A 15748-nucleotide genomic window follows, 5' to 3' on the forward strand; every position below is an offset into this window, starting at 1 on the left:
CTATATACTGCTCGCTCACGGATACATGGATAATCCTACTGCGTTTACACTTCAAATACCTATTATGGCTCCAGTTTACTTCATAGTATGCACTTAAAATTTGCCTCAAAATTCTTGAGTTACCGCCTCAAATGGTAACTTTTAATTCAGCTATAAGCGATATTAAGGAATTGTTTATCATCGACGCCGACAGGCTATTTCACGCGCGAACTCCCTCAGTAATCTGAAGTGTTCCGAAACTTATTAAATATGAAAATTTCTCCAAACTCGTGGATCTATCGAAATCGCCTCTTCTCGAAAATAAAAGTTTGAAAGCGCATTTTGAGTTTTAAAAGTTAGGAAAGTTTAAGTAAGATATCCGAAGCGTTTTCAACTTTGCGAACCTCGAAAATCTCGTAAAAAGGTTGTGTTTATTAAACAAATTAAAGATTTGTAAATGTTAACATCGATGAGCAATACTTCGGACTAGCATTAATAAGGCCCATTAAAATACAATAATTTTTTAATTTTATTTATTTATGTGTAAAAGCTGTTTTTAACAACAATCAAAATTAGCAATACTCTTACAATTCCTCAATTTACATAGTTTACAATTTAGTTCTCCAGCAGTCTCATTTTAATGGTCTCTTTAGAATATTTGCATGATTCAGTTCCGCAATGGCAAGTGAATAATTTGCACTTTACCAGCCAAAATTTATCGCCATAATCAAAACTGGAAAAAAATCTGAATTTATCTTTTTAAAAATTTACGAATTCTGGGATTTTCGTTCGTTAATGAAAAATGGCAATACCGTGCCTAACGATAGTCTCAAAAAAATTAATAACTAAGTTTAACAGGTGTTGATATACAAGGTTGCCAAAAGGATCAAAATGAATATTAACTCAAGACATTTTCTCTAAATCAAGCTTACATTAAAGCCTTATCCCTGTAGGTCTACAACTCAAGCTTAAGCCTACTTCTGGTTTAAATTAACAATTTTACATGTTAAAGCATCAATTTAAATTACGCCCGGCTTGTGGGTCTTTGAAGAGTATGGCCGTTAATCTCAGAGAATCTATTCTCCATGTCCAAAAAAGCTTTCTAAACGATGTTTTTATTTATTTTTATTGAATATTTACTAAAGAAAGAATCAACGACAATATTCAGTTTAGTGGTTAATTTGCCAAAAAAAGCAAACGAAACTGTCATTAACTATGCTACATCCACTTCTCCTACATTCATAGATCGTTAACTCAGATGTTATATTTAACAGAATTGTATAAAAGCAACGTTGTCAGATTGATTTAGAAATAATTCTATTCAGAGATTTATTTCCTCTTTAGAAAAATCTGGAGGAGCAAAGTTATTTACCTCAATTCTTCATTTGCTGTGATATCCCTCCTGGCGAAAAGGGCTATTCTTGGAAACCTTAAGTCATGATGGTCAATGAAAACTTTAATCGGATATAAATTGGGAAGACAGGAGTGATTGATAAACCGTGAAAAATTGCCATAAAATTTGGCGTCTATACAGAAAGAATCGGTTTCCTGAAAGGAAAAATTGATCAATATAAATTTTCTGTTCTCTATCTCTCTTACCCTGTTATCTAGATCAAATAAGTAACTATCATCCTCCCTAAGGTCAGCTTCTGAGTCGGTCAAAATTTCTCCCACATATTCGCACACAAAACTGCCAGAAGCAATAAAATTCAAGGTTTTGATCCCCCAACCCTTAAACTCTGTTTTAAACAGCTGAAATTTTTGAGTTGAAGGTTTTTGCACTAGTCTGTTTGAACACAGAATTGAGTTACAAGAGCAGAGATCGTTGCATTCGAATATTAATGGAGGATCTACGAGGAAAAGAAGCTTTTAAAATCCTCTGAAAACGACAAAACTTACCATCAAAATTGAAGTTAGGAAGAAGTTTTCCTCTGTCATCATACCAACACTTTAAAGACAATTTTGCACATTTACATTCCGAAGACCTACATCTGTCTTGACAAGAACAATACTGCAAATTTGTTATTTTTGTATTTATTCTAACATTATCAGAGCTAATACAGCTCTTTTTAATATAATCATAGCTTCTTGGTTCTTGCTCTGAATCGATACTATTGCAGCATTGAACCGGGTTCACTTCCCTACCTCTAGAAATATCGCTGGAATTGAAAGTTGTTTTGTAATAGAGAAAATTTTAGTGATTTGTGAATTTAACTTTGTAAGGAGATGTGTCCTGGGTAAATTGCTAGACAGGGCGAGCTGAAGGCTAAACCCCAAAGGAATGGCGCAAAGTCCATCTTTAGGGGCTGAATCTAAGGGAGTTTCATTGTTCCTATTAATGATGGTTACATCAGCTTTCCGAGATAGAAGTAAAATTACACAGTTATAATGGTCCTCTCTAGCGCTAATATGCCTGAAAAACAACTTTATTTTATCTTTTTTTTCAAAAGGAATTCTAGTTACAGTGGGGTATCTCCATGTATGTTGGTAACATCAATATCAGTCTTTAAGTTCAATAACAACTCGACAATTTCAGTGCTGCCTTTGAAGGCGGCCCAATGTAAAGCTACGTTGTGTTCTACATCCCTAAATAAGAAAATCGTTCTTTATTTTCATTTTACTACTGTGAGGGGATCTAATAGGACATACTTACAACACAAGGTGTACCATAAAATCATCATGAGAATTAAAATCTGTCCCTAAATATTTTTTCTAAATCGAAACAAACCTGATACTAATATCCGCCCCCATTGAAAGCAGGTATTTCACGACCTCCTTATAACCATGTTCGCAAGCCCACACTAAAGGAGTCCATCCTCCGTCATCCTGCACATTTACCAAATTTGGCATTACAGCATTACATAGGACTATATTACACGCTTCAAGATTTCCGGATTTGGCTGCTAAATGCAGAGAAGTCATGGCATCCATTCCCTGTAAACACTCAATAAATCTTCGACGCAAAACAAAATTACAACACAAACTTTTAATGAGACTTCAGCTCCTGCTTGAACTAAATGTTTAACAATATCATTCCTGCCTTCAGATATTGCACACATTAATGGGGAATTCTGGTCATTATCCAAGGAATCTAAATCAATTTTACTCATAATTAATAAATAAACAATATCTAAGTTTCCTTTTAAAACTGCTAAATGCAGTAAAGTGCCATTGTTATGCGCTTCTAAAGGTGCGTTCACGTTAATGTTGCCAATTTCTACAATAAGAGTCGGTGATTAGATGTAAATTTGTTTATTTCAAATTAAAAGTGTACTTAATATTGCAGATACTTTTCGAGCATCGCAGGCATCAATGGCTCTGCAAAGCCCTGTTTGATTGCACTCATCGATTTCAATCCTCACCACTTCGTTCAGTTCCTCCATTCGCTCAGATGGAATTGAAAGTGGTGAAAAAGAGATGATTCGGGTGGTGTTTGGTTTGGCTTCTTGGGAGGTGTTACAGCTTATTTTAGCTGCTGCGCTATAAAAATTATACAAAACCGACGAGGTCAATAGTATATCAGTATTCTTGTGTAGCAATAGTTCAGATTTGGACAATTTTTCCTTAATTATTAAAAGAATTAAGTTAGCATTATTCCCAACCTATGTTATAAATATGTTTTCAGCTCATAATACCTGAAGTTGTCACTCTATTATCATTATGCCCTTGATTACGTCGCAAGTTTGACCTCTAATACTGATGAAACAAAATAAGCGGAAATATAGGAAAAATAAAAATAAAAACTCACAAGTCTAAGTGAATATAATGTTTTATTGGCAAATTAATTAAACAGGAATTAAAATGTTAAGCAACAAATAAAGAACATTATTAAAGCAAAAACATAACAAAAATTAAACACAATATGAACACAATAATAGCGTAATTTCCTATTAACAACAATCAGTCTACAAATTAAAATAAATATGTTTCCGGTAACGTTTTATGGCTCTTACTTACACTAGAGATCGTTGGACGGGAAGAAAAATTGGTGGTTCGTCTAAGTGCATGGAAATAAGTATATTGCTACTGGGTGCCGAGTCGCCACAATGAGGGCAATAAGCATTTTCTCCCTTGAAAATTTTGCAGTCTTTGTGGAAGTGATGTTTCGAGGAACATTCTGAGAATGTTCCCTGGAAAATACAAGAAGCGTGGCTATTCTGACCAAAAATGTGATCCTTTGGGGCCTAACCTGTGTGCAAAAAACACCACATGTAGGACAACAATTGTGTCTGATCAGTCTTTTTCTGTGCGATTCGCAAAATACTCCGAAGGGAATGCGAGTTGACGGCCGGAATATAGGAACGTCTTCGACATCGACTAATTTTGTGCATCCGATAAGTTTGTCGCTAATGGCATCAATGGCAGTACAGAACTGCGATCCTAAAATAAACAAATAACTAGGTTTTTCTTGAAAATATTCAATAGAAATTGAAAACATAAATTATAATATCAAAAAAACGACTATATTCAAGTTAAATATATAAACCTATCTACGTTTCTCCATTTTTTTCGAACCAAAGTTGACCGTTCACATCATCAGAAATTGTGAACCAATTGACCTCAGAAAATACACCAAATTTACATTAAGCATATAATTAAAAACTTCCCACAATGTTTTTGGATCGATCCTACTTATGGGAATTCCTCTATATAATATGTATTTATTTCAAGTTGCCACACCAATGGTGTAAAAGTGCATTTGAAATATTCCGTTGAATTTGACAAGCTTTTGAAAGCCTTTAATAGTTCAGATTTCTTTTTTAATATTAAAAAAATAATAATCACATGGTTTGTGACTAGAATCATCCAAATATACTAACGCTTTCCAATGATGCAGCTGAACCTTATGTAGTTTTGACGATGTAAATCGTCATATTATCATCTAAATATCGTAGATATCTCTGCAATATTCGCTAGTAGTACACTTAATATTTCAAAAATCCGTATCTTCCTACAAAGTTTCGTGCCATAATGCGCGATTATACAGGGTATTTATTCCAAAATAAACCATTTGAAATATGTCTTGATTAAGAGGAAAATTAAAAATAATTAAAAAAACTGTATTTTATTATTTGAATTGTCACTTTTTTTGTAGTCAGCTTTACATTGAAATCTTCATTTTAAAATTAGATATATCCTATCTAAAAGAATATAAATAATTTTCCTTTATGAAACTGAAAAATAGATGTGCTCCAAGAATCGTACAAGTATTGAATGAGAGACATCAAGATAAAAACATAGTACATAAGTACGTGATGAAGTTCATGCGTAAATTTCAAGAAGCTAGGTTCTTTTGTAACAAACAAAATTACAGAGGCAAAAATTGTAGACGAAACATGCCAGATTGAACTGCCAGGCCACTTCACTGTAGATCCAACTTTGTCTATTAGGAAAGTCGCTAAGCTAACAAGTATTTCAATTGATTACGTACGCAAAGCATTGAGAATGAATAAATGTTTTCCTTACAAAATGTTGCACCAATTATGATAGAAGGATTCAATTTTACGAATTAATGTGCTAGCGAATTGCGGATGACCTTCAATTAATAAAAAAATATCTGCTTTAATGACGAAGCAACATTCTGTTTAAATGAACATGTTGATAAACATAACTGAAAATATTGAAACAATGAAAATCCGCATCTATTTCAAGAGAGTCGCACTTAATTTCCATTAAAAAAATCAACGTTTAGGCAGGTAATTATGGAAACGACATTATTGGACCACTTTCTCTGGAAGAAAATTTAACTGGTGAACTATATCTGAACTTTTCACAAAACACGATAAACCCTCTCAACACAATATGGATTTCCAACAAGATGATGCTCCTCTTTACTATGCCTTAGCAGTTCAAAAATGTTTGAATGAACGATTTCCGAAAAAATGAATTGGTAGAAGAGGTACGTTAGAATAGTCAGCATCATCTCCATATCTCAGTCCACTAATTTTTTTCTTTGGGGTTATTTAAAAACAAACGTGTTTAGAGCTCCACTTAAAAGTTTTCAAGAAGTGAAGATAAAATTTTCCTTGAATGTAAAAATATTACTGGACACATTTTAGCAAATGTTCGCGAAATTTTTGAAAACAGACTTTATTATTGTTTCACTAATAACAGCTTACATTTTGAACACTTAATAAAATGAATTATTTGATCCCTATATGCTATTTGTAAAAGGACACATTTTTCCTTTTAACTCCCGACTCCTTTAACCGATTACAATTTTCTTGCTCAGCTACATAACAAATTGAATTTCGCTTGCAATGATGTGCTCCTCAATGGGAGGCTGGGTTTTTAATATCAAAATGAGGGTAGCTGGGCGTTAGGAGATGATTGCTACAGTTTTATTTAATGTCAAATTAAACTTTCCCCTAGATATATAAATCGACGTTTGTTGTATTAATTAAATTTTTCTCTCAATCGACAGAAATTTCAGGCGATTTCTTTTGAAATGCAGACCTTGCACAGGGAACATTTCATTTTTCTGTTTGGTCAATATGCAATTGTAAATCGTCTACGCCTTAGTGCTTTTATGTTTCAATTTCTTACTATCCACGTTTATACAGTGATTTCTAAAGCTATTTTGCTATTTGAAGAATCACATAAGGGTCTGACATGCAAAAGCATACTGTACAGTAAATTGATAAAGAACATATCACTTGTTAGCTTTTGATATTAATTACACAAGGATATATTTAATGGATGAATATTACTGATGGAAGGCCACTGCTCCAAGTATTTATGTGTGTGAACTTATCTAATATTTTTAGATACAGTTACAATATAAGAGAAAACTAGCCCATACAAATAACAACAAGGCTAGAACTTATTATTATGAATCAGTGAGGGGTAATAAACTTAAATTATTTAAGGCAGAGTAACCACTTACCATCCATTCCGGAAACTAGTTGTCTGTATGAGTCATAATATATTTGAGGCAATATGTAAAAAATTTATACATAGGGTGGATCCAAAAGCATTGTGAATGAATTTTAATGCAGACATATTATTGACAAAAATATTCTCAAATAATGCATTTTCCTTAATTTCTACTCACCTGAACAATTTTTCACATACAAATTCTTATTTTCAGTGCATTTACACAACCTTGCAGTCACATAATGTTCCCTTGTGACACATTCATGTTGAAGTACTAATTCAGCAACACCTTGACCACCACTAAACAAATATTTCTAAATGAGAACCAACAGGCAACAAGCAATATCAGAACAAAACATAAAAATTTTAGAATTCAATGCCCATACAGGACAACATTAAAAATCTCCAAATTTCATATATTTTTACTTGGGCTAAGAACTTACCCTGCCAACTCTGCTTGCAAGCCTGTGCCCTCCGTTAAATCAGTCTTATTTTTATCACACAAATAACTTGAAACTTCATTTACTCGATTTTTTTTAACAGTAATTGAAGGGGGATTATTTATCCTTTTTAAAGGAGGCATCTTTTTAATAGATATAGATTCCTCATCAGAGTGAGTATCTAAAACAGTGAATCAAGGAATGGAAGAATGGAGTCGAAAGAGAGTTACTATCAATGCTTTCTTAATATTAATTTTACCTGAAGCTTTAGGCTTAATCCGTCTCTGACGCAACCGGGGCTTATGATCCACATGCAAAGACTTTTCTTTTCTGGCAATTGCACTTTGTAATACAGATTTATTACTGGGGCGACTCCTAGTTCTCATTGAGGTTTTAGCAACAGGCCTAGAAACCTCGTTTGAAACTAACTTTATTTCAGGTGCAATTGCATCACATGTCGGTTCATCTAAACTACCTGTTTTGACCTTGGTCAGTTCATTTTCTAACACTGAAGACATACTGAAAATATTTTGTGTCCCATATTGGAATGAAAAGAAATAGTTGTTAATAATGCTAATCTGCTTCAACCCAAAAAGAAACAAGTTTTAGCAAATAATACAGGTAAATCTGGGTAAAACAGAACTTCCACTCAAACTAGAGCTATAGATATTGACGTCTATTTTACCATCATACTTCTTTAACCATATGTTATTAACGTTCCTAATAGTACATAATTATCGATAAATAAATAAATATTTGTCCACAATGTTCAATTCATCCTCACTAGTTAAATTTGAAATGAGAGAAATATCCTCTATCAAACATGGTTAATACATAATTCTATTTATTAATATAAGAACTCACCTTAGTTTGGAAAGTTGAGACTGCTTGTGGCTTATGTTGCACTATATTATCACAAAACCAACAACAAATATCAATACCTAAAGATTACATTTTGATATCACTAGAAAATCTTCGATTTTTAAGTGGGAAATACTTGATATTGTATAGATAATAGGGAAAATTTATAGTTCAAAATATAAAATACATTTAAAACTATAGATTATGATTATTATAGCGAAGTAATAGGAATGGAAACTCTATTATTTTAATAATTATTATATTTGTAACTTTATCTAAATTCCTAGATTTACCTTCTACCATAACCTTACCTCCCCTTCTCACTTTTTAGACACATTTTAAAAGAGTTTGACAATGATTAAACGAAATCATTTGTGTCTCTGTTAATTACATAACATAAAACCAGGATAACACTATAATCTAACGAGCCATATAACTTCAAGGTCACGCGTCAAGACGCCATTTTATCATCATATATCTGACATCTCTCAAAATGGAAAGGTTAGTTCGGATTAGTAAAATAACAAAAATATTTGTAATTTTTCCAAATATTTTTGTTATTTTACATGGAATTTAATCATTATTTGAGTTTTTACTACACAAAAAGTGTAATCTTCCTTTTACAATGATTTAATCAACATATTGTACAGATGTGCCAGATCGCAAAGTGATATCTTCCACTCCTCTTGTCCCAAGCAGTTTGAGCTAAAAATATTGGCCTATAAATTTATCCTTTTATAAATAGGAAATTGTCTGTGATCAGTATTTTATAAGTCAGCGCCTCCAATGCAATATCATTACTAATTACCTGCAGCTCTTAAGCTAATCAGCCATGCCATTTAAGTTGAAACTTAAAAAGTCTCGACACTACAGTGTGGTATCAAAAAGCCTCTTTGTGATATCTGTGGAAATATTGGATGGAACCAATGTGGAATGCACTTTATCTTCTGAAAGCACTGGCCAAGATTGCCTGGATATTGTTTGTCAAAAATTGGGTTTAAATCAATTGAAATTCTTTGGATTGCAATATGTGAGTTGTCACAGCGAGCACAATCTGTGCTGGTTAGAACTAGACAAACCAATGAAGAGACAGTTGGATAAGCATGCCAGGGCTCTCTCTGTTCATTTACGAGTTATGTATTATGTTACATCTGGTGTAAGACTGATTACAGATGAAGTTACAAGGTAGGTATCTCAATTAAGAAACGATTTTGTGTGAGTAAGAAATATTGTAGATATCATTACTTTCTGCAATTAAAACAAGATGTAATAGAAGGTAGATGGTCATGTACACCTCAGCAAGCTATTGAACTTGCAAGTTATTGCATGCAAGCTGAATTTGGTAATTTTGACTCAGAAAGACATACTGGGCTGTATTTAAAAGAGTTTCAGTTATTCCCTAAGGTAATTTAAATGTCAATAACAATCGGTAGTCAAGATTGCAATATGTGGGGATTTAGTATTGCTGTTTTTAGAAATCATTCTTACATGTCATTTCAGGCCTTTACTGACCCAATTACATTAGAATCATTGACAGAAGCTGCAAGTAGGCAACATGCAGCTTTACATAATCTTCCTCAAAGTACTGCTGAAGAGTATTACATTTGTGCCTGTCAAAAATTAGAAGCATATGGAGAAGAAGAATTCCAAGTAAAAGAAAAAGAAGGAAATATTGTTATGATTGGAATAGGTTTGACTGGGGTGTCAGTTACTTATGGGGAGAGAAATTCTAGACATTTTGTGTAGGTTTCTGGATTAAATATTAGCAGAAATTTAAGTTAGTGGTTTATATTTTTAGATGGTCAGACATAAGTAATGTCATAAACCATAAAAAGGAGTTTATAATTGAGTCAGTTGGAGGTGTGGATAAGGTGGAATTTTTCTTTCCTGATGTAGATAGTGCAAAACATTCCTGGAGATTTTGTGTTTTACAGCACATGTTCTTTAGGCAATATGAAATGAATAATGAGATTGAATCAGACAATAGAAATACATCAGATCTTCCTGCCTTTCAGCAAGCAGAAGTAAGTTCCAAAGTTCCTATTGATTGATATTTTGAGCATCGGTTTAATGTGATTCAGGGTCAATTTATTTTCAATATTAATGTGTCATGCTCATTTCTGTAGAAAACAAGAATCTTACCTAGGCTGTAAGTTAAAAGTTTTATGATATATGTCATTTGAATGTTTGGAGTACTTAACTCTAATTTTTATTTGTTTGTTAAGAGTTTAGGAAGTGTTGTCCTCCTACACGCTGATACTTTCATGAGCTTAACTATTGTAGGCAATTTTAATGTGCATAACCCTTAGTACAAAGCTTCTATAATCTGCGATTTGAGTAAAGTTGTATATTGTATGGAAATCTCTTGTCCAAGTTAAAACTTTATGGCTTTAACGACTGCAAAGATATTATTGACCTCGCAGTTGTCGAATCGACGGCGGGTGGTGCGTGTCGGTGACAGCGAGTCTGTCGTTGGCGCTCTCCTCTGTATCGTATTGGAATCTATAGTAGCCCTATTACTCTTTCTTTTTTACATCAATGATCAGTTCCTAAGCGATGATGATACTTGGTTTAGTCTATATTCTGATGGCATAATAATTCCGTCATGTGCATACTAAATTGAGATGATAGTGGGTGACCCCCTAAGAATACAATTGCTTGCAGAATTATAGTTTCCTTTTAATAGAAAATTTGTAAAAGATTAAAGCACTAAAAATATGATTTTTGCAATTAAAGATTTGTGAATTGTTGCGGGTAATAGAAATTTGCCAGACTCCAAACTTATACAAATATGGCATAGACAGATTTCAATGTTTTAGTAAATCGTTTTAATTTGAGTGACTCTGTCAAATCAACTTAAAACTTTACTGTTTTCAATGTTGAACAACAAATGAGTGTAATTCTAAATATCCCGTTTTATCATTGAATATTAACAATAAACTATTACTATTACAACTGTTATGTTACTTTATATTTCTATGGAATTTAGTCTACAGTTAAAGTTGACAGCATATTAATAATTTAGCTTTTAGGGCCAATTAACATTAAACTACTTTCCATAGAAACAAAAAATCTGACCAATACTTTTTCTAGTTTGGAGTCTAGTCAACTAGTTATATTTCAAAGTTTCTATGAAAATTACTTTGCAGGTGAAGATAACATAAATTAACAATTTGATCCTTAATAGTTCTTTCGAAACGAGGTTTTACTAGAAACTTATAGTACACAACAAAACATTTCAGGATCCCCGAGAAATGGAGAGTTGCGAAGATATGGCGTATCCTTCCCAGCGCGACACTAACTTCTCCTCCCAAAACCTCTCTCAAAGAGCGCAATCCACTTCTTGCCTCGATTTACACGCTTCCTCCGATCGTGAAAACCTTCGTAGTTTATTGCCCTCTTATCGTCCGGCTCCCGACTACGAAACTGCAGTTCAACAAAAATACCGGAATTCTTCGAGTGCCTTATTGCCACCCAATGAACCTCACACCATGATCTATAGCTCCCAACCGGAAATACATCAAAGCGATGCTTACAGTGCTCATTTGCGTTATCCTGATTTGACTCACAACACTTTCGAGCAAAAGGGTATGTATCCAGGCTTTGTAGAGTCCCCTCCTTTTGTTTATGGCAATGATAGCAGGCAAGTGAACTTTGATAATGTGGGAATAGTTCACTTATACAATAAACAACCACCTCCGTATCCTGTGAACAGGATTGGTTCGAATTCTACGCCGGATTTGGCAGGGATATCACAACAGGCCAAATTCCCTAATATGTTCGTTAATAACTTGATTAGTGGGTCTAGTCCCGATTTGGTTTCTAGCGATAATCGCTTTGTTAAACGCGTAACATATCAAGCTGCAACTGCGCATCCCATTCACAGATCTCACAGCTATTTACCACAACAGCAGAGTGCTTATGAAAATGTTAATTCAATTTTCAATTACAACTTTACAAGGCCACAACAGGCTTTGATAGTCGAGAATCCTAATGTTACTAAACACATAAAAAAAGTCTACGATGAGCATGGTAATATAATCTACTGCCTGCCGGCAAATATGAAGCAAATATTGCAGACAAATAAACTGCCCAATAACGGCTTTGTTGTGATGCGCAATCCCAAGACTTTAGTCCCGCACGACGCTCAAGTATCAAATTCTTCTGAGCCCATTTACGAAAATCTACCAATGACATGGCAAAATGACACAGAAATGCGCAGTCGCGCTCAAAGCATTCACTCCGCCCCTGATATTAGTCAAGTTGTGAATCATTCTCTGGTGAATGCGCTTCAATCACAGTTGCAAACTACCGGTCTCAATCGCAGAGAAAATGTCTACGCCAACATAGGAGTAAACGTGACTAATAATGAAGCAGAAAATAATAAACATGACCTTGTCGAGCCCAACATATCTGCTCATTCAGACAATTTAGTCATCGCGCATTCGAACAACAATAAAGAATCCTTTCGAACGAGCAGTGTGACAATAAGCAGTGATAAGACCGAAAATAGTACTGTAAGTGCGGGTTCGTTCAGTAACGTAGACGAGACAGTTTCGAACGCTAGCCTAAACAGTTCCAGCAGTAAAACGAAAAAGAAACGGTGGGGTTTGTTGATGGGCAAAAAGTCAGAGGTGAAAGTGAAAAGTGCGACATTGAAGATGGAGAAGAAGAGAGAAGATAAAGGACAAGGCAGTGCGAAGCATCGTTGGTCCACTGGACAGCCCAAATTCAATCCACTACCACCCTCCATCAGCAAGGAAACTATGGTAAGTCTTGTTTTGCTTTTACAACAAATAAAATAGTAACATTTTTGACACAGAACTTGATATTTTCTCAAAGGAAAATTTCTATTTTGTTGACAATCTTGGGTTAAACGTGAGTTTTTTTAATCTAATTAACTTCAGTTTTTTCATTATTGCCACTTATTAACATATTTACAAGTTAAAACAGTTATTAATAGAATCAAAATCGTCTTATGAAGATTATAATAACCAGTTAATTTGAAGATATGTTTGATGACCACCGACAATTATTTCTCATTAATATTTGTGAAATGAGAATGCTACAATTTAAAAAAAAATCATATACCATGTGTTTGCAAAAAACACCTACACTGCAAAGTAGCAATGAAAAGTAGGTACTTATGAATCTTTTGTTATAAATACATATTATATTTTTAAGACTTATGTGGTCATGTTTTTCTATTTTTCAATATCAATTCAATGTGATTTCAATATGAACACAACATCTTATGATTTCACATTACGTTTACTAAAAGTCCTCCAAATGTTCTACGTAATTGATTTCCTTAACCTCATACTGCAAATCTCATTAATGATTCTCGTCATTGAGTAATTGTTGCTTTAACAATCGGACAAGGTAGGCCTTAATTGCTTTTTCTTATTGATCGTTTTCTTTTTAATGGAAAATGGCTGCAACGCCTTTAACGTCAGTAACAAGATAAGATAATTTGTGCATTAAAGTTGGGAAATGTGTAGGCATTTACGTTATTGCCGGTTACAAGCCTTTTTTCCTCACATGTGTACTTGAATTCCATAACCGTTATCTGTTATCGCGAACAAACTTGTTAAAACTAGGATAATTTCTTTTTAGCTTGATTCAATAAAAATGTTGATTTTATTAACAATAGCTTTGTGAAACATCATAATCATCAAATTGTTTCCAAAAGGACGGAATTGCATTATAATATTCTGTTTGAAGCGATCAATTTAAGATAGTATTAGACTCGCTGAAAGAAGAGTCTCACACGAATAGATAACTAACGTATAGCGAATTCAAGCACCCGCACCAATGCGCATTCAGGCTGGTAATATATCCGGGGAAAGCTATTTGGATTTGAATGTTGCGTGCGTAAAGCTATCTAACATATTACCAAATGTCATAATAGAGTACGAACTCTCGAACAGTCATCTAGTTTATCGCACTAGGTGTGCACCGGTACGGGTATCCGAATTCACTCTAAACGATATAGAGTGGCTGCTAAGAATAATGTCACTCCCACTACACACACACGAACATCAAGACTTGATAGACTGTAACAGTTGTTTCCACAGACCATTTTCAGCTATAATAGTTTTGTGCCTTCCTCGTCGTTACTGCTTTTCTAAACCGTCCTGTATATTGAATTACGTAATTGCCCCTGGTACGTAAATGTTGGGCGTATTGTGAAATATAGATTAAATTTCATATTTTTGTCGGTCTTAATGGTGATATAAGTTCATGTCTAATTTCTGCAAATTCCCTTCATTTATAATTCCAATTTCAGTGCCAATTGCTGGAAAATAAGTTAGCGGACAGTCAACTATTTTTCGAATTCGACAAAATACCCAAAAAGAAGGACAATGCCGACTTTATGACCGCTCTCCTTCCTGAAAACGCCATATTTAATAGGTTTAAGGACATTTTGCCGTATGAGGACAACCGATTGAGACTGACGCCCTCAAAGGGCAACAAATACGGCTATATCAATGCATCTCATATTACTGTAAGTATCCTAATGAAATTAAAAATCAGCGTAATTTTTGAATTTTTTTCATTGAAGAATATTTGACAGCCGTAAAAAAATGTTTGATTTCCAAATGGCGTCGAAATTTGAGAAGGCGGCCATATGTTAGAGTTAGATATTTTGACAGCAGTCAAAATAGAAATTTTTATTTAAGATGCATAAGTTTCAATATATTTTCCAGGCCACCGTAGGCAGTAAACAGCGTTTTTACATAGCAGGCCAAGGGCCTACTAGGGCGACGTTGCCGTACTTCTGGCAGTGCATTTGGGAAGCTGAAGTGTACCTTTTGGTCCAACTGACAGACCACACGGAAGATCTCTCTTATCTCCCCGATGCGGATGACAGATGTATTAACGTGGGAAAAGTAAAATTTCACGATTTGACACTTCATATGTTATGGCTCTCCATTCTTGTAGGACTACCAAGTGTGGTGGGAATTCTCCCAAAAAACCGGCTATTGTATTACGAGTAAAATAAGACTGTGCCAAGTGGTTTCGCGAAGATATCGCACGATGTGGCATTTACACTACACGGATTGGGGCGACCAGGGGTGTCCCAATTCAGTGTCACACTTCTTAGGCTTTTTAGAGGAAATGCAAAGCGTTTACCAGCATTCAATGAACGAAATCCCACCGGGACATAATAAAAATCCCCCCATTTTGGTACATTGCACCGCAGGGGTGGGAAGAACGGGATTGACGATTCTCAGTGATTTGTTGCTGTATACAGTTGATCATAACCAAGTACTTGCACCAATTAACTTCGCATTAAACTTAATCGAGACATGTTTCTTCATAACTTTTAGGAAGTTTGTATACCGGGCGTTGTGGGACTTCTAAGGCAGCAGCGGCCTCAAATGGTCCAAACCATCGCTCAATACAGGTTCGTTTATTCGGTGCTCATTCACTACTTGAAGCAAACGAGACTTATTTGAGCGACTCCATTCAATATCAAGGCCATGTTTTAATCATATTGTGTGCAATTCTGCATGTTTGTTTTTGTCTTTTTGTAATTAAATGAAAATAAAACTGAGATTATATGATTTAAAGACTTCAGGAGTTTC

At 34.3% G+C, this 15748-nt stretch overlaps 2 protein-coding genes across 3 annotated transcripts; one reads left to right on the plus strand and one right to left on the minus strand.

Moving 5' to 3' along the window:
• Window positions 1–552: 552 nt before the first annotated feature.
• Window positions 553–8445, minus strand: G9a (histone-lysine N-methyltransferase G9a). 2 transcript variants are annotated; one of them, XM_066281569.1, is made up of 15 exons: window positions 8160–8442; window positions 7555–7814; window positions 7299–7476; window positions 7034–7155; window positions 4169–4359; window positions 3937–4109; window positions 3254–3459; window positions 2964–3196; window positions 2708–2913; window positions 2443–2565; window positions 2195–2392; window positions 1879–2138; window positions 1579–1829; window positions 1352–1527; window positions 555–712 (listed from the first exon to the last, which is right to left on the minus strand). In XM_066281569.1, exons 2-15 carry the CDS (start codon window positions 7811–7813, stop codon window positions 595–597), a joined length of 2694 nt encoding a protein of 897 aa, XP_066137666.1. In that variant the 5' UTR covers window position 7814; window positions 8160–8442; the 3' UTR covers window positions 555–594. The 2 variants fall into 2 exon arrangements, with proteins under 2 accessions (XP_066137655.1, XP_066137666.1); XM_066281558.1 differs by having other exon boundaries at window positions 553–712; window positions 1352–1829; window positions 8160–8445.
• A 543-nt stretch (window positions 8446–8988) lies between these two features.
• Pez lies at window positions 8989–15735 on the plus strand. Its single transcript, XM_066281546.1, has 9 exons — window positions 8989–9341; window positions 9392–9560; window positions 9657–9898; window positions 9955–10180; window positions 11399–12925; window positions 14446–14664; window positions 14867–15049; window positions 15102–15428; window positions 15491–15735. Exons 1-9 carry the CDS (start codon window positions 8989–8991, stop codon window positions 15617–15619), a joined length of 3375 nt encoding a protein of 1124 aa, XP_066137643.1. The 3' UTR covers window positions 15620–15735.
• Window positions 15736–15748: the final 13 nt, after the last annotated feature.

The sequence above is a fragment of the Euwallacea fornicatus genome, chromosome 1 (assembly GCF_040115645.1).
Source record: "Euwallacea fornicatus isolate EFF26 chromosome 1, ASM4011564v1, whole genome shotgun sequence".
In the NCBI taxonomy this organism is placed as follows: domain Eukaryota; kingdom Metazoa; phylum Arthropoda; class Insecta; order Coleoptera; family Curculionidae; genus Euwallacea; species Euwallacea fornicatus.